The following is a 19,373-nucleotide window of genomic DNA, read 5'->3' on the forward strand; positions in this document are numbered from 1 at the left end:
TATAAGCTTAGGGCATGAGGAAGGCTTTTTGAAGTATAATTGGATTAAGTTTTCTTTGTCTAGGTTTTCCTTGCAGTGGTTTGAAAGTTATATATAGTATTTGTCCTTAATTATGAAAGCATGCATTTGAACTCCAATGTCCTAGATGCAGTTTTCAGCATCTATAACTGCTTAAGGAAATAGGACCCAGCACATGTCAGTTGTTAACCCTCCTCTACCCCTACTTCTTATACCTTGGGTTCTCTCTGTCTCTTTCTGCCTCTGATTTAAAACGTAACATTGTGGAAACTTCAAATATACATAAAAGTGGACAGAGTGGTATAGTGAATCCTCATATGTCCACCACTCAAGTTTAATAATGACCTATTATGATTAATTTTTTTCATCTATAACCATCCCTGGCATATTGCATTATTTTTAATTGAATGATTTTATCCATGAAGATTTCAAGGTGTACCCTCAAAGATAATGATTCTATAACAAAATATAACTACAATACCCTTATTCACCAAAATATTTTAATTCTCTAATACCAATACAACCATTCCCTACTATCATCAGAAAATCAATGAGTATATATCTCTTTCTCTGACTGTCTCAAAATTTCTTTAAACTATTGGTTTATTCAAGTTAGGATCCAAACATTTAATTGATATGTTTCTTGAGTCTCCTTAAATATATGTTTTCTCCCTCCATTTCTGTCCCTTCTTACAGTTTATTTGTTGAAGAAACCAAGATGGTTGACATGTAGTTTTCCACAATCTCTCTCTGTGTGTGTGTGTGTGTGTGTTGGAGGCAGGGGCAGTAGGGGGTTGCTAATTGCCTCCATGTGGTGCCGTTTGTATATATTCCTCTATGACTTACACTTTCTGTAAAATTATGGTTGCACTGAGATACTTAATCCAACTCAGATCTGACTGTTCGGCGGGAGTGCTTCATGGGTGGAAAGTGTGAGAGCGCTGGTTGGTAGGCAGGTGGTATCGTTCTGTGATGTTAGCAGCTGTTGGTGATTATTGCCTACATCCTATCACCAGAGGTAGCCGTAAGGTTTCCTAATCTACTTTTGTTTACTGATCACGTACTTTAGGAAGGTTCTGAGCTGGTCTTTACAGCACGTGGCATCCTCCAAAAATCCATGGTCTAGAGGTTATAAAAATAGATTAGAATAACAAAATTATAAATGAAGATGTGAACCCCGAAAGTCTGTTTTGTATTGTATGCATTCTCTGACTGCCTCTGTCCCCAGCTGATACAATCCCCAAATAGTATAGTCATAGCATAGATGCATTTAACTGATGCAAATTCACATATATGTATATGAGGGTACTTGGAAAAATTTCTGGAAAATGGAACAAAATGGTAAACTTATTTTTGGTAAGGTTTTTGATACATGCACAGCATTTATTTTTCTTTATCTTTTTTTTAAAGATTTTTTATTTATTTATTTGAGAAGTAGAGCAACAGTCACTGAGAAGGAGAGACAGAGAGAAAGGTCGTCCGTCCGCTGGTTCACTCCCCAATTGGCCGCTATGGCCAGAGCTGCGTCTGTCCGAAGCCAGGAGCCAGGACCTTCTTCCAGGTCTCCCATGCAGGTGCAGAGGCCCAAGCACTTGGGCCATCTTCTGCTGCTTTCCCAGGCCACAGCAGAGAGCTGCATTGGAAGAGGAGCAGCCAGGACTAGAACTGGCGCCTTTATGGGATGCCGGTGCACAGGCAGAGGATTAACCTACTGTGCCACTGCACCGGCTCCAGGTGCACAGTTTTTCATGCCATGCACTTTCCATGAACTTTTTGAAGATACTTTGTCTATATATTTGGTTGCAAGCTCCCAAGGTTACCATGTGAACATTACAGCCTAATTTCCCCTTACTTAGCTTTGTTCCTGGTGAGATGGGGCCATGTGTCTGCCATGCCCTTTATTATCTTGAACCTTTCTCTCTACATGGGACTCTAGTATTTAAAGTACATTTTTTTTGTGTGCATTGCAAACCTAAACACAAGCCTACTACTTCATCTGGTGCCTGACCTAAGAAATGGCATTTTGTTCTCAAACTAATAGAAAACCAGGCATTTGCGCAATCTTCAAGGGAGACTAATTGGAGCATATGTGATCTTTTGAACCCTAGCTAACTTTAGAAGTTTACCACCTGTGTGAGATGCAACATCACTGTACTCAAGACGTTGACTCCAACGAAAGATGAGGAGCAGAAGCTGAAGTTACTGTTTATTTTGGAATAAAGCCTTTACTCCTGATGAAGTCCAGGTTTAATGATCTGTTCTTCCCTTTCTCTCTCTCTCTCCCTCCTTTCCACCTCCCTCCCTTCCTCCATCCCTTATTTTCTCTTGCAGTTTGCTGCTTCGTAGTGCACAAGCGGTGCCATGAGTTTGTCACATTCTCCTGCCCTGGTGCTGACAAGGGCCCAGCCTCTGATGTAAGTAATAACCCTTGGTCATCCGTCTCTGTCCACGGTCCTTGCATCCTTTCAGTAAATGTGAATGAGCACACCCAGACAAATCACTGGAGATGCTCTCGTTCCAAGGAGTGATGGTCCCTACAGCCTCTGAGACAGCTTTCCTTTTAGTAGAAAAAATAATTTAAAATATTTTGAGGGGAGGAAACCAGCTAATTCTCTTATTACAGTTTTACTTAAATGTCTTCTTTACAATGTGGGCCTAGAGTGATGGGCAGCGGTTTAATGCTACTGTAAAAAGGCAGTTTTGTGGGCACTCAGCATGTGGTGTCGAGCTGGTTTGCTGAGCACCCACGAATTAGGAGGAAATGAATTTATCCTGGTACTGTGCATCCCAAAGTATGACCTACTGTTGGTGGGACAGCAGATGCTTAAAGGTAAAATGGGCAAATGATTTTTGTTTTAATAATTAACAGCTTATTTCAGTATGCATTGGAAAAACATGTAGTAGGAGTTTTGCATTTATGCTGGCATATAAAGTTTCCTATCTATGCAAAGGTTAAACAAAAGAAAAAGTGATTTGAGGAAAATATTAAGTGAGTGACAGGATGGGTGGTGGGAAGATGTGGCAAAAGTTTTGGTGCAAATTGATTTCAAGTTGGGGTACATTGTGGATTGCCTACCCAACACTCATGCACAGCCCTAGCCTTGCCTGTCTTGTCCTTTCCTCCAAGCTAGAGGCTGGACACACGTGCTGCTTGCTGTCCCAGTGTCTCACGTAGCTGATGAATGAGTGTGGGACTCTGTTCTGCTCAGTGGTACCTGAGAGAAAGACTGGGCAGGGCTTCTGGACAGGATTTTCCTTTCTGATAGGAGAGGGATCTCTTGGGTATTCTTGGGTGGGGTGGCTCTGATAGGAGAGAGATCTCTTGGGTATTCTTGGGTGGGGTGGCAGTGGCCTTTCTGTGCCAGTGATGAAGACACTAGTGATATCCTGAACATGGCAGAATGGAAGAGCTGAAGGAACCTGGGTCATTGATGCCCCTGATGAGCTGCTGAGCCACCTCTGGGTCTTCTTACCCCCAGACTGGCGAGGGAGGATGCGCGTAAGAAGCCCTTCTTGGGAAAACCTCATTGTTTGGAGGTATTCTTTTACGGGCAGCTGAAACTGTCCTGACTGATAAGATTTTCCGTCATGCCCTTACCCACTGTCCAGTAACAAACAGCATTCGGTGTACTCCGTGAGCAGCCATCGCCCCTAGTACTTCCTGGAATTTTGCGCATAGCTGTGACGGGTCCTGTTCCACACTGAACAGCTGACCTCAGCTTGCCCAAAGTCAGTAGTAACTACCTTCTGTCATTGAATTTATTCAGTGCCTACTGGCCTTCTACAAGTGGTCATCAGCTGTTTTGCTACCAATCAGGAGGCTTGGCTGTTGCCATAGCAACAGGAACACGCTTACAGCTTGTGCTGTATGGAAAATGTGGTACTTGGAGCTAAGAACTCCAAGAAACATGGAACAGCCAAAGCCCTTGCAGGTCTCTGGTTGCAAAGGCAAAGTTGGGGACCAATTGTGTCCTCTCAGATCCCACTTTGAGAATCTCTTAGTGCGATTCCTTCTCTCATCCCCAGGAAGACAGGCAGGGAAGTCTGGGAGGACTGCTTGACTCCATCTGCAGGTTTGAATGTTCGCACAGACTGAGATCTGACACCCGAGCTGCAGCCAGGGGGATGTCATTTTATGTATCCTATATATGTATCTGGTGAATGTTTCTGTTGCCAGAGACAGAAACCTGGTTCAAACTAGCTTAAATGAAAAGAGGAAATTTTTGGATCTGATGTTGAAGAGCCCAAGGATGGATGGCCCTGCTTCAGGCACAGTGAATCAGGTGCTTAAATAAGATTTCCAGGAATCAATCTCTCTCTCTGTCTTGTATGGCTCTCAGTTTCAGGAATGCTTTTCTCCTATGGGAGTGTGATGGCCACAACACCTTTAGTCTTATCTATCTATCTATCTATTTATTTATTTATTTATTTTGACAGATAGAGATAGAGATAGAGAGAGAGATAGAGAGAAAGGTCTTCCTTCCGTTGGTTCACCCCCCCCAAATGGCTGCTACGGCCGGCACGCTGCGCAGATCCAAAGCCAGGAGCCAGGTGCTTCTCCCTGGTCTCCCATGCGGGTGCAGGCACCCAAGCACTTGGGCCATCCTCCACTGCCTTCCCGGGCCACAACAGAGAGCTGGACTGGAAGAGGAGCTACTGGGACTAGAATCGGCACCCATATGGGATGCCGACACCACAGGTGGAGGATTAACCAAGTGAGGTGCTGGCCCCAACACCTTTAGTCTTACACCTTGCCAGCTGTGCAACTTTATGATAAGAGCTAAATTTTCATTGGGCCATGCGTCATGTGTAGCCCGAAAGGTGGGTAAGGGTGGTTGGTCAGGCCTGGTGGTTGCTCTTATGCTCTGAATGTTTTGTTTCCTCCAAATTCATGTGTTGAACTCTAACCCCAAGGTGGGACCCTTGGGAGGACATCAGATCATGACAGAGGAGACAGGGATTACTGAACCCTGTCTCAACCTTTCCACCATGTGAGGTTACGAGACGACACTGTCCGTGAGGATGTGGATGCTTGCTGGACGCTGACTCCATCAGTGCCTTAATCTTGGACTTCTCAGCTTCTAGAACCATGAGAATAAATGTCCATTATGTAAAATTCACCCAGTCCTGGTATTTTGTTAAAATGGGCTAAATGGACCAAGACAAAAACTTTAGGTACTGATAGTGGTCCTAGCAGAACAGAATTTTATTTTTAAAAAAGATTAATTTATTATTTATTTGAAAGGCAGAATTACAGAGATATGGGGAGAGACAGAGAGTGGATCTCTCTCTCTCTCTCCATCCACTGGTTCACTCCCCAGGTGGCTGCAGCAGCCAGGGCTGGACCAGGTGTAAGACAGGAGCCCAGAACTCTATTCAGGTCTTCCACGTGAGTGGCAGGGCCAAGCGCTTGGACCATCTTCCATTGTCCTAATCCCCAGACACATTAACAGGGATCTGGATCAGAGATGGAGCAGCTGGGACTTGAGCCAGTGCTCACATGGGATGCTGACATGGCAGGCTGACCCACACAAGGCTGGACCCTGCTCCAGCCCTGTGGAACAGCATTGTGTGGATGAGTTTCTGGATAGGTTCTGGGGTTTCTGGAACTGGCTGTCCTCTGATTGGTTTAAAACATACTGATGACTCATTCTAGGAGTAAAGAGATACACAACATATCTGTGTTGGGTGCTCGTACTCAATCACTTACAAGAAGCAGGGGACTAAGGGATGCCGTATATGATGTTTTGAAAAAAACTAAGGAATTTAAATAATGATGCTGGTCACTCCTAATGTTACTGTACCAAATGGTGAAAAGAATGGATGAGGTTCAGGATTCGAACTCCCAACTCAAGGGCTGCATATATGGTCTGAGAGCTTCTAGGTGTGCCCTGAAGGAGAGCCCTATAGCATGTGGTGGCAGAGCTGAGCGTTCTGAAAAACCAGATGCACAGACTCATCCTGCCAGGGGCTGAGTTACAGTGCAAATTGAATTCCCAGCATCACAAAGTGTTGATTGGGAAAGAATAGGAGCCTGGGGGCCGGCCCTGTGGCACAGCATGTTAAAGCCCCGGCCTGCAGCGCCAGCATCCCATATGGGTGCCAGTTCAAGTCCTGGCTGCTCCTCTTCTGATCCAGCTCTCTGCTATGGCCTGGGAAAGCAGTAGAAGATGGCCCAAGTCCTTGGATCCCTGTACCCATGTGGGAGACCCGGAAGAAGCTCCTGGTTCCTGGCTTCGGATCGGTGCAGCTCCAGCCATTGCGGTCATTTGGGGAGTGAACCAGCGGATGGAGGACCTCTCTCTCTCTAGCTCTACCTCTCTCTCTGTAACTCTTTCAAATAAATAGAATAAATCTTTAAAAAAAAAAAGGAAATAATAGGATTCTGTAAGAATGGGATCCTTCATCCCTGACGGAGACCCTGATGGGTCTGGGGACCCTGAGCTTCTGAGTTCAGATGGACCTTCTTTGTCAATGGAAGGGGTCACCCTAGAACTAAAGAAATTGGCCTCCCTACCTCCAGCAATGGTGGCATCTCCACCCACGGGGGGGGGGGGCTCTTCACCCCATCTGAGCAGATTAACCCTGCATTGCCCAGGGGAAACAGATATGCCCTTGCTTGAAGCAGTTGCCACACAAAACAGTGCTGATTCCCCTTGGGTCCACACTTAACAGCTTCCTTGCTTCTATAACTGGACTCAAGTCCCAGCAGGCCCCTAAAGATGGGGTACAAAATGTGTCCCATGAAGAGGTGCAGTGCACTCCAAAAGAACTTTAGTGCTTGAGTTTTCTGATTTATTCAAGCAGAACATGTGTAGGAATTGATAGGAAGGAGGTAGAATAATGATGGAAGGAATATAAAGTTGGATTAGGCTGAATTTATTGACCTGAGTTCATTAAGCAGAGATTATGGCTTTACTATTTTCACTTGGGGAATTATAAAAGGCTCTAAAGGAATGGTTGGTTGGCTGAAATACAGATCAAAAGACGGCCTGCCACGAGCAAGTTGAAAATGCCCACCTCCTCTGGTTGAATGTAGAGGAAAGTATTCAAAAGGTTAGGGAGATTGGCATGCTAGAGTGTATTTGTCATTTAAAACCCATTCCCATATGCTGGGAAGGTCCAGAAAATATCCCTTTCACCAATACTTTGAGAGATAAGGATGCCCAATGTCCTTGAAAAGCTCTATGATCACTCTTCTCTGTAGTCCAGACCTCACAGTGGGAACCACAACCACTTAACTGGGAAATCTAAATGCAAAGGGAGTAATTAGATCCCAGGGTGGCAGGGCCATGTGGATGCACTCAACCACTAAAGGCACAGTGAGTGCAGTCACTGTAATGGACAGAATACTCTGGCTAATGCTGCCTAGGGTGTTCCTTACAGTGAAAAAGCTAGGAAGCCTAATACATTCTCAGCTGGTCTGTTATAAGCAGAGAAGTTCTAGGTCAAGCGAACAAAAGCTCAACTTGAATTATAAAAACAAACAAAAAATCACAACCCATCAATTAATTCCCAGACTTGAGCCAGTTTACAGACCAGAACCCTTTGAATAAAGGAGGGCTCAGTATTCTAGAGAAAGGCCCTGGTAGATTACTGAACATTTATATTATTTATTTTCCCAGCCTTCCTCAAAGGACCTATGGCCTCTTACTAGGGGAGCTGCACCAGAGAAAAAGAAATGATCTGACCTTCTGAGGACTACAGGGCACTAGCTCTGAATTGATGCTAATTGCAGGAGACCCTAAATGTCACTGTGGCCCTCCAGTCAGAATAGGGGCTTATGGAGGTCAGGAGACCAATGAAAGTTTGGCTCAAGTCTGTCTCACAGTGAGTCTAGAAGGGCCTCAACCCCTCCTGCAGTTACCTCTCCAGTTTCAGAATGGATTGCTGGAATAGACATCCTTAATGGCTGGTGGAACACTCACACTGGTTCCCTGACCTGTGTGAGGGGTATTATGATGAGAAAGGCCAAAGGGAAGCCATTAGAACTGCCCGTATCTAGGAGAAATGGTAAACCCAGAGCAATACTGCATCCCTGGACAACTGCACAGCTTAGTCCACCATCAAGGACTTGACAGATGCAGAGTGATTCCCACCACATTCCCATTCCCCTCTCCCGTTCAGCTTGTGTGGAAGACATGGATCTTGGAGAATGACAATGGATTTTTATAAGCTTAGCTAAGTGGTGAGTCAGCTGTACCAAATGTAATTGCTTGAGCCAATTAATACATCCTCTGGTTCCTTGTTTTAACTATTGATACAGCAAATGGTTTTGTCCCCCATTCTACTCATTAAGCCCACCAGAAAAAGTTGCTTTCAGCCAGCAAGACCAGCAGCACATCTTGACTATCCCACTTCAGGGGTATATCAATTCTCCAGATCAATGTTGTAATTTAGTTTATAGGAGCCTTGGTCACCTTTTCCTTCCACAAGATAGCACAGTGTCTGTTAGATTGATAAAATTACACAATTGGTCCTAATGACCAAGAAGTATCAACTACACTAGACTTACTGGTCAAAGTATGGGAAATAAATCTACCTAAAATTCAGAGCACTTGTATCTCTATGGGATTTCTGGGGGTCAGTGGTGTGGGGATATGTTGAAATATCCTAATATAAAGGACACATTTATTACCTCTAGGCCCTCCCACAAAAAGAGACACAATGCCTGATGAGTTCATCTGGCTTTTTGAGGCAACATATTTCTCATTTGGGTTTGTAACTGTCTCGTTTATCCATGATCTAAAAGGTGCTTGTTTTGAGTGGGTCTGGAACAAGAGAAGACTCTGCAACAGGCCCAGGTTGCTGTGTGAGCTGTTCTGGCACCTGGACCACACAACCCATCAGATCTAGTGGTGCTTGAAGTGGGTGGTAGAGATGCTGTTAGCACTTCCATGTGGAATGCAGGCATCCCAAGTGGCTTAACCCATTGCACCACAGCACCTATTCCAGATTACTCCCCCTTTTAACAGGGCAGCTCATGGCCTGCTGCTGGTCCTTAGTAGAAACTGGACACTTAACCATGGACACCAAGTTGTCATGTGACCTGAGCTGCCCATGATGAACTGGTGTTATCCAAACCATGAAGCCACGAAGCTGTGTGTGCACAACATGCTCCATCATTGTATGGAAGTGGTATATGCATGATCAGTCTAATACAGGCCCTGACAGCCCAAGCAAGTTACATGAATAACTAGCCTGCATGGACTCCACTCTTGCTATGTTATCGTCTCTCTCCTAGCTGCACCTATGGCCTCATAAGGAGTACCTCATGGTCAGTTCACAGAGGAAGAGAAGACTTGGGTCTGGTTTATAGATGGTTCTGTATGATATACAGGCATCACCCAAATGTGGACATCTGTAGCCCTGTAGCCTTCCTTTCTGGGACAACCCTAATGGTTAGCGGGGAAGGAAAATCTTCCTAGTTGACAAAACTTGGGTAGTGCACTTTTCTTAGAAGCAGCAATGGTGGCCGGCGCCATGACTCACTAGGCCAATCCTCCGCCTGCGGCGCCGGCACCCCGGGTTCTAGTCCTGGTTGGGGTGCTGGATTATGTCCCAGTTGCTCCTCTTCCAGTCCAGCTCTCTGCTGTGGCCCAGAAAGGCAGTGGAGAATGGCCCAAGTGCTTGGGCCCTGCACCTGCATGGGAGACCAGGAGGAAGCATCTGGCTCCTGCCTTCGGATTGGCACAGCGCGCCGGCCATAGCGGCCATCTGGGGTGTGAACCAACGGAAAGAAGACCTTTCTCTCTGTCTCTCTCTTTCTCACTGTCTAACTCTGCCTGTCAAAAAAAAAAAAAAAGAAGCAGCAATGGCCATACATGTGACTCTATACCAAGTTATGAGCTGTAGTCAATTGTTTGGAAAGTTTTGGAAGGTCTTGAAAGTAATATAATTGGGGGCTGATGACATTAATCTTGGGAATGAGATATGTGGATAGATCTCACTGAATGAAAAAAAAAAAAGTCAGGATAGTTTTGTTCCACGTGAACGCTCACTAAGGGGTGACTTTAGCAGAGGAAAAATCTAAGAATCAAGGGGGATATGATGACCCATTCTGCAGATACCAGTCAGTCTCTTTTCCCAGCCACCTTGGCAACAGCCACAGGGCTCATGAACAAAGTGGCCATGGTGCCAGCAATGGAGGTTAGATGTGGGCTCAGCAATATGGACTTCTGTTCACCAAGGTCAGTCTAGCTACAGCCAATGCTGAGTGTCCCATCTGCCAGCAGCAGAGACCAGCACTGAGCCCCTGATATGGCTCTGTTCCCTGGGCTGATCAGCCAGCCACCTGGCAGTAGGTTGTTTACATTGGACTTCTTCCAACATGGAAGAGGCAGCATTTGATCCTTAGTCGAGTAGACACTCGACTACAGATTTGTCTTCTCTGCACATGTTAAATACTTTTGCCGAGGCTACCACCCGTGGACTTGTAGCATGCATTATCCACCATCATGGGATTCTATGTAGTGCTGTGTTTGATCAAGGAGCTGGGTTCTTTTCTACTATCATCATGAGACCATTTGCAGAAACAAGGACTACAGTCATCATGACTTTCCTTCCTTATTTGGTGTAAATACATTTGTGTGTACAAATCCATATACTAAGCAAATATCTTTGTTTTTTCTCCCACATGACTGTCATGTAACCTAAGGCATATTGGCTTTCTGTTAGAAGTATATATCATTAATTTTACATCTTAGTATTTAAATTATGGGACATCAAGGGAAGAGTAGTCATCACTCAAGACTTTTCTCACCATTCCTGGGGAGAGATTAATGCATTTTCAGTTGTAAGGCATCTGGTGATCTCATGTCAGGTGGAATTATGACCTTGTTATTCTTTATTTGGTGATTAAGTGTGGTTTAAGGAGTGTGTGTGGGTGCCAGGTTAAGGGAGTGTGGACTTGTGGTAGTTAATTTTATGTGTCAACTTGACTGGGCTAAGGGATGTCCAGATAGCTAGTAAGACATTATCTCTAGGTGTGTCTGTAAGGGTGTCTCTAGAAGAGATTAGCATTTTCATCAGTGAGCTGAGTAGAGAAGATTGCCCTCACCATTGTAAGTGGCATCATCTGTTGAGAACCCAAATGAGCAAAAAGGCAGAGGAAGGATGAATTCCACAGCCATATTTTTTTTGCCCTTGGACATCACTGCTTCCAGTTCTCAGAAACTGGTGTTTGGAGAAGAAATTACTCCTCTGCCTCCCAGGCCTTTGAACTCAGCTTTGGACCTGAGATGAACTTATATCATTGGCTTCCTTCATTCTCTAGCTTGCAGCCAGAAGGCTGTGGAACTTCTCAACTTCTATAACAGTATGAGCCAGTTCAAGTAATAAATCTATATACAGGTTCTTCACAGCTTAGGATGGAGCTGCTTCCTGATAAACCCAGTAGAAATTAAAAACATCGGCTGGTGCCGTGGCTCACTAGGCTAATCCTCCGCCTGCGGCGCCAGCACACCGGGTTCTAGTCCCGGTTGGGGCACCGGATTCTGTCCCGGTTGCTCCTCTTCCAGGCCAGCTCTCTGCTGTGGCCAGGGAGTGCAGTGGAGGATGGCCCAAGTGCTTGGGCCCTGCACCCCATGGGAGACCAGGAGAAGCACCTGGCTCCTGCCATCGGATCAGCGCGGTGCGCCGGCTGCAGCGCGCCAGCCGCGGCGGCCATTGGAGGGTGAACCAACGGCAAAAAGGAAGACCTTTCTCTCTGTCTGTCTCTCTCACTGTCCACTCTGCCTGTCAAAAATAAAAAAAATAAAAAAAAAACAAGAAAAAAAACCCAGAAATTAAAAACATCATTAAGTTGACAATGTGTTTAACATACCTAAGCTACCAAATACCACAGCTTAGCAGTACTACCTTGTGGAGTTTGGTTGTTTGACTTCCTTTCTGTGTGGCTGACTGGGAGCTATAGGTCACTGCTGTCGCCCAGTTTGTTAGGAGAGTTTATTGGTACAGATAATGAGGCTGGGAAAAGATAAAATTTCAAAATTTTGCACATGTTTTGTGCTGAATGCCTATTGCTTCCACTCTAATGTAAAGTCAAAAGGTTGCAATTCAAACCTCATAAGATGGGGACTGCCTACAGATACACTATTGATTCTGTTTCTCTGGAGAACCCTGACTGATGCCTGTGCCTATCCTTGGAGATAAGGTGTGTGTGTCCATCCCATGGTTTGAAAATGGAGAAGAGGAGGTCCTTCAGAGAAAAAGTAGAAACACAGTGTTGTGAACTAGTTAGACTCAGACTATAGAGTCAGGCTTTTTAGGCTCAAGTCTATGTAACCTTGGGAAAATTATTTAAATCTCTTTGTGCCATAGCTTCCTCAGTGGGAAAAACGGATAAAGAATGATCCCTACCTTATGTCATTGTTAGGAGTGCCACACTCATAGATATCTATAAAAACACTTAAGACAGTGTACACAGCAAAAGCTATATATATATATATATATATATATATATATATATATAGGGTTAATGATTGGCAACAATGACCACATGCTGTGTAGGCAGCAAGGGCAGACCAGGTAAGTCTGAAAAGTGAACAGCATCTCTCCTACCACCGGGCAGTCCTTCCTAGGAGTTTGCAGGCTCTGTAAGTGGCAAGAGACCCTCTCTGTGTGGATGGAAGAGTGCAGTCATTCATTGCTTTGGGCCTGGGTGAGCAGGACGTACTCCCTGCAATCAGCTTGCCTAGAGTTTGGCAGCTTATCTGACATGATTCTATCTCTGGCTACAGTTTCCAAGAAGGTCGGTTGGCATCAAGGATGATGAATTGGTCCAGACTCCTGAACTGGCTTGACTGAGTTCATTGACCTTTCTCTGCCTGTGGCTGGAGGCATGATTAAAGACCTGGACACACCTGCCTGCCCACCTGGCCAGGCTGTCTTTTGGCTGCCCCTGATAGTCATGCAGTTACGAAGGGGTACCATCTCTTCCTGTCTGTGTGACCTTGGTATGCAGCGAGCTCATGGAGCAGAAATGCACAGTCTCCATCCCAAAAAGGAATGTGCAGGCTTCATTCTCTAGTCTGCTATCACAAGCCCAGTCTGGGAGGGCATACTCTGGATATCAGTAGAGCTTTATGCAGTTGACATCATTCTTTCTGTACATAATGAAGGGACTGTAGGAGCCTGGCGTAGTGACACTGAACCTAGCTACTGACCCAGCCACTCAGTGCTAATGGGAACAGATGAAATATCTGAACATTCACCTTGGGAGGACCTCAGAACCTGATGGAATTCGTGGACAATATGTCTTGTCATCTATAAACATTCTCTTGGTTCTTAGCCTCACTGGGTTAGAAACTCTGAATTCTTCTGTGTCTTGGACCTCTTAGATGAACCATATCCATGTAATTGCTGTAAGATAGACATGTGGACATTATAGGTTCCCTAGCACCCAGAATATTGACCACAAACACAGCCCCCCCAAGAGATCCCAAAACAAGAAAGAGAGGGGATATCTCTGAGGACTTGGACTAGGGTGATTCAAGTGATATATTTGCCTTAGGCCTAGAGTTTAAGTGGCTCTGGTCTGTGATTATGGATATCTAGTGGGTTGGCTTGTACCTGGATCTAAACAATCTAGACGGATGGCCCCGTCCACCTAACTGGCAGTGGGCAGGTTGTCAGCCTGAGAGCCTTGTTCTCCTCCCCATGACCTCATCATTCATGCAGTTAGCTACCTCTGACTTGCTTATACAGTGGCATCAGTGCTCCAAGAAGAGCCAGAGAGCATCCTCTGATGTGTACGTTCTTCCTAAACCTGGGCATCATGTTTGCGAATGCCCTCCTGGACAAAGCTCGTCTCATGGCCGAGTCCATATTTAAGTAGTGGGAAGATAGCCATCATTGCCTCATTGTACAGGAAGAATCTATGCCTGCCTTACTGCATATCCTGCTACCCCAGGGGGCAGGCTGGACTTCTGCACATCAGGTCACAGAGGGCCTCGGCAGAAGAATGCATTTCACGTTTATTCCCTGCTCCGGGACCCCAGCTGACTTAGCCACCTCTAGCTACAAATGAGCAGTGTGGAGATTTATTCACAGACCAGTGACAGTTAACAGTATGAGTTCTGGGATGGGCGTTCGGCACAGCAGATAAGGCACCACGTGGGATGGATGCCCGCATCCCATATTGGAATGCCTGGGTTTGAGTCTCAGCTCCACCTCCCAACTTTTTTTTTTTAAGATTTACTTTATTTATTTGAAAGACTTATGGAGAGAGGGAGAGAGAGAGAGAGAGAGAGAGAGAGAGAGAGAGAGAGAGAGAGAGAAATTTTCCATCTGCTGATTCTCTCCTCAAATGGCTGCAGTGGCCAGAGCTGAGCCGATAAAGGGCCAGGAGCTTCCTCTGAGACTCCTACATGGGTGCAGCGACCCAAGGACTGGGGCCAACCTCTGCTGCTTTCCCAGGCACATTAGCAGGGACTCAGCTCCATTCTTGATTTCAGCTTCCTGCCAATGTGCACCCTGGGAGGCAGCAGGTAATGGCTCAAGGACTTGGGTCCCTGCCAGGTGGGAGACTTGTATTGCCTGCCTTCCTTCCTTCCTTCCTTCCTTCCTTCCTTCCTTCCTTCCTTTCTTGACAGGCAGAGTCAGACAGAGAGAGAGAGAGAGAGAGAGAGAGAGAGAGAGAGAGAGAGAAGGTCTTCCTTCTGTTGGTTCACTACCCAAATGGCTGCTACGGCCGGCGCGCTGCACTGATCCGAAGCCAGGAGGCAGGTGCTTCCTCCTGGTTTCCCATGCGGGTGCAGGGCCCAAGCACTTGGGCCATCCTCCACTGCCTTCCCGGGCCACAGCAGAGAGCTGTACTGGAAGAGGAGCAACTGGGACAGAATCTGGCACCCCAACCAGGACTAGAACCTGGAGTGCCGGCGCTGCAGGCAGAGGATTAGCCAAGTGAGCCACGGCGCCGGCCTCTATTGCGTTTCAATTCCCAGCTTTGGTCTGGCCAGCCCCAGCAACTGTAGGCATTTGGAGAGTGAACCAGTAGATGGAAATTCTGTCTGTCTCTCTGGCTCTCAAATAAATTAAAAATAAGTAATTAATTTGGGGCCGGCGCCGTGGCTCACTTGGTTAATCCTCAGCTTGCCGCACCGGCATCCCATGTGGGTGCCGGGTTCTAGTCCCAGTTGCTCCTCTTCCAGTCCAGCTCTCTGCTGTGGCCCGGGAAGGCAGTGGAGGATGGCTCAGGTGCTTGGTGCCCTGCACCCACATGTGAGACCAGGAAGAAGCACTTGACTCTTGGCTTTGGATTGGTGCAGCGCCAGCCGTAGCGGCCATTTGGGAGATGAATCAACAGAAGGAAGACCTTTCTGTCTCTCTATCTCATTGTCTATAACTCTACCTGTCAAATAAATTTTAAAAAAATTAATTAACTGAAAAATACGGACTCTGAAATCAGACATATCTGAATTTGGGGCCTGAATTTGCACTAATACTCAGTAAGAAAACTTTGCAGTACCATTTTGCTTCTTTGTGCCTTGGTTTCTTCATCTATGAAATGGGATATTAGCACCAGTCACATAGGTTATAGTGATAATTCAAAAAACGATTGATAATGAAAAAGAGTTAATAAACAGGCCAGTGCTGCGGCTCACTAGGCTAATCCTCCGCCTGCAGTGCCGGCACACCGGGTTCTAGTCCCGATCTGGGCGCCGGATTCTGTCCTGGTTTCCCCTCTTCCACGTCAGCTCTCTGCTGTGGCCCGGGAGTGCAGTGGAGGATGGCCCAAGTGCTTGGGCCCTGCACCCCATGGGAGACCAGGAGAAGCACCTGGCTCTTGGCTTCGGATCAGCGCGGTGCGCCGGCCGCAGCGCGCTGGCCGCGGTGGCCATTGGAGGGTGAACCAACGGTAAAGGAAGACCTTTCTCTCTGTCTCTCTCTCTCTCTCTCACTGTGCACTCTGCCTGTCAAAAAAAAAAAAGAAAAGAAAGAAAAAAAGAATTAATAAACAAAGAAAGGGCAAACGGGGTAACAGCAAAGGGGTTAGTTACAAAGGCTTTGTCTGGACTTTGGTGTAGCGTACAAGCCCTCTATCCAGGTAGCTGGGAACATTTTCATTGCTTCACCCGGCTCCCTAACCATGAAAGTACTGTTAGTTCTCTGTACCCTACCGGGGCGGGGCGGGGGGGGGGCTTATCCTTATGAGGTAGTTACTGTCTCCATTCCCATTGCTCTGCAAAAATCCTCAAATTCTGTGACGTGCTGCTAGAAAAGAACTCGGACTTTGGAACCAGAAACCAGCGCTGCCTTTTATTGCTCCGGTGACCTTGGGAAAATAAGTTCTGTGACCTTTAGTTCTCTATCTTTCAATTGAGAGAAAAGAATTCCTAAATCATGGTGCTTTTTTCCGAGTGTTCAATGAGAGATGATATGACCCACACTTAGAATAGAGTCGGGCACGAAGAAGACATTCAATAATTGGTTTTTAAATAATTATTAATACCCAGAGGAGTCACGACGGCTCAGGAAGGGTTGTAGCTGGCCTCTGACCTGCCAAGGACTAAGCGCTCCTAATGAGAGCTGAATGTATTGAACAGGGGCCCGGTGCCAGGCAGCACAAAAGTACCAGAGCTGGTTTGTCTGGAGACACTTTCTTCAATATTTTATGATTTTAGAAATAACGTGTGTTCTAAAAATTTCCAAAACCTAATCCGACGAATGACCTAAGAATGACAGTTCTTAGAATTCTGGCTAAGGAATTATTTAAGGATATGTGCATATATTTAGCTATATGAGAGTCATTGCATCGGTATTTATAGTAACAAAGTTTTGGAAATGACTCAGGTGACTACTTATTAAGAATTTATAGGCTAATATATAGTACAATAGAGTATAATAGAATATAATAGAATGCTGTGCATTTAATAAATGTGACAGTGTCTGGGGTGATGGGAATGTTCTGTATCTTGATTGAGATGATGCCCAAACAGGTGTACACTTTTTGCAAAGCTCATCAGTTTGTATGCTTACAATTTTTACAGTATTAGGGCCAGTGCTGTGGGGCAGCTGGTTAAACTGCCGCTTGGGATGCCAGCATCCCATATCGGAATGCTGGTTTGAATCTTGGCTGCTCCAGTCTTGGCTGATCCTACTTCCTGTTAGTATCCCTGGGAAAGCAGTGGGAGATGGCGCAGGGACTCGGGTTCCTGCTACCCTTGTGGGAGACCTGGATGGAGTTGTGGGCTCCTGGTTTCAGTCCAGCCCAGCCCTGGTTGTTGCAGTCATTTGGGGATTGAATCAGTGGATGAAAGACCTCTCTCTCTCTCCCTCTCTCTCTCTCTCCCCATCTCTCTCTCTGTGTCTCCATTCCTCTGCCCACTGTCTTATTCCACACTGCTGCCTGCAGATCTCAAGCCATCTGTAGCTGGTTTCTCCCCTCTTGCTTGTTTGTGGTGCCACTTCACCTCCACTGCAGATCTGGTCTCCCACTTAGTTCAGTGAGGACTAAACTGGACTGAAGGCTCAGCTGTAGCTGTAGCCATGTCACTCATGGTCCCTTCTGGATGCGAGTACTCTGCAGGTCCTCCATCAATTGGGAGCCAGCTTAGACCCTCCCAACCCCCAAAAAAGAAGACTCTTCAGGGGTCTAATGAAATTATACCTCCTATTAAGCCTTGCCTTCAATTCCTCTCTGGCCCTACCTAGAGAGTTAGGAAGTCCTAGCTCAGCCAGGCCGAGGTCCCCTCCTTTGCGGGCCTCAGCACGAGTGGCCATGGGACCGTCTGTATCTTCAGGAAGAGGGCTCACCCTCTGCGGCATGGCCTTGTCCAGGCTCCTTCATGCAGATACAGCAGCGTGACTGTCAACAGCGCTCTGCTGCAAGCTGGGGCTGTTCAGTCTTCCGTGAGATTAAATGGGGATACCATGGTTAATTTCTGGTAAGGATGCTCCAGGTCTGTTTAGATCCTCACAAGAGCGAAGTGACGGAGTTGGAGCATCTGTCTTGGCATCACCATCACCTGGACCAAAAGACCACCTGCATTTCTCAAGGATAACTAGTGTCCAGGAGCAATTCAGTCTAAATGATGCAGGCAGTCTTTCTCTCTCTCTCTCTCTCTCTGCCTCTCTCCTCTCCCCTCCATCTCAATCTGAAAGTGCCTTCTGCTGCAAGTGCAGCCTGTTTATGTAACACTGCAGTCTGTAGCTTTTGCATTCACAACAGAAGTGATCTGTAACCAAGACAGGTGTGAGAGCAAATGCCAAAAAGTTGCTTTAAAAGGGGGCTGGAGGAGCTCTGAGGGTTGACCTGTTCAACTGGAACTTGTGCTATCGTCACATATCCAAGAGGTGTATTTGATGTAGCTCCAAAGGATGGCATTAGGACTGAGGACCATTGTGTAGGCTAAGGGAGAGCCACCTGAATTGACCAGTGGGGTGCTGTGTCACGGTATGAATTCCCCATCCCCGGAGAGCAAAGCTCAATTGCCAGGGATGCCTGTGAGAGGGTATCTGTGGTCGATGGGGGTTTCTACCACATTGTTGGCTCTTCTGCATTTTTTTTCTTTGCATGCAACAGAAAACATCTCTGTTAAATTAGAAAGGAATTCATAGGAAGGGATATGTCACACTTCAGATTTGAAAGAAAACCCTTTCAACCAGCCAACTCTATCTGATTTTGGTTCTTGTGTCACTTTGGCCCTAAATCCAAATTTCAAAAGGAGAGAGATTATTTGGCCAAGCTTGAGTTACCTCATCAACCCTTCGTTGGGCTTTTAAAGTGTTCTCTCCAAGAATAAACACAGTGGGAGTGGGATGACTTTTCAAAAGAGAATTGAACACTGCTATCAAAAAAGGAAGCCTGGATGTTGGGCAGATCAAAACAACATATGTCCAATTGAGTTTTAAATGAGTTAATTTATGTCAAGGGCTTCATGCCATGCCTGACACATAGTATATTATATATAATCACCAATGGTCCTTTCAAAGTCTTAGAATATTAGTTTCAAAAGTCCATCCTTGGGGCAGGAACTTGGAGCCATGTAGCAGAGTGCCTGGATTTGAGTCCCCACTCTGCTTCCAATCCAGCTTCCTACCACTGCCCACCCTGGGAGGCAATAGGTGATGGCTCAAGTACTTGGGTCCCTGCCACTCCTATGAGAGAGCTGATTAGAATTTTGGGCTTCTGCCTTTGACCTGACCCAGCCCCGGCTGTTGTGGGCATTTGAAGAGTGAACCCGCAGATGGAAGATCTCTGGTTCTTCGTTTCTGTTGCTCTGGCTATCAAATCAAATAAAAAGAAATAATGAAAACCATTAAAAAGGGCTCAGCTTTTTTTTCCTTTTCTTCTTCTTTTTACTTTTTTTGTTGTATGGCATGCATCCATCTGCCTCCCCCCCCCCCCCCCC

At 46.1% G+C, this 19,373-nt stretch overlaps 1 protein-coding gene across 1 annotated transcript in view; it reads left to right on the top strand.

Annotated features, from left to right (window-relative positions):
* PRKCB (protein kinase C beta) overlaps window positions 1-19,373 on the top strand; it is a 354,584-nt gene that overhangs the window by 148,487 nt on the left and 186,724 nt on the right. The window contains exon 4 of the mRNA XM_062180053.1: window positions 2,350-2,432. Coding sequence (XP_062036037.1) covers window positions 2,350-2,432 — 83 coding nt within the window. The remainder of the gene's footprint in view (window positions 1-2,349; window positions 2,433-19,373) is intronic.

This window comes from Lepus europaeus, chromosome 21, assembly GCF_033115175.1.
Source record: "Lepus europaeus isolate LE1 chromosome 21, mLepTim1.pri, whole genome shotgun sequence".
In the NCBI taxonomy this organism is placed as follows: domain Eukaryota; kingdom Metazoa; phylum Chordata; class Mammalia; order Lagomorpha; family Leporidae; genus Lepus; species Lepus europaeus.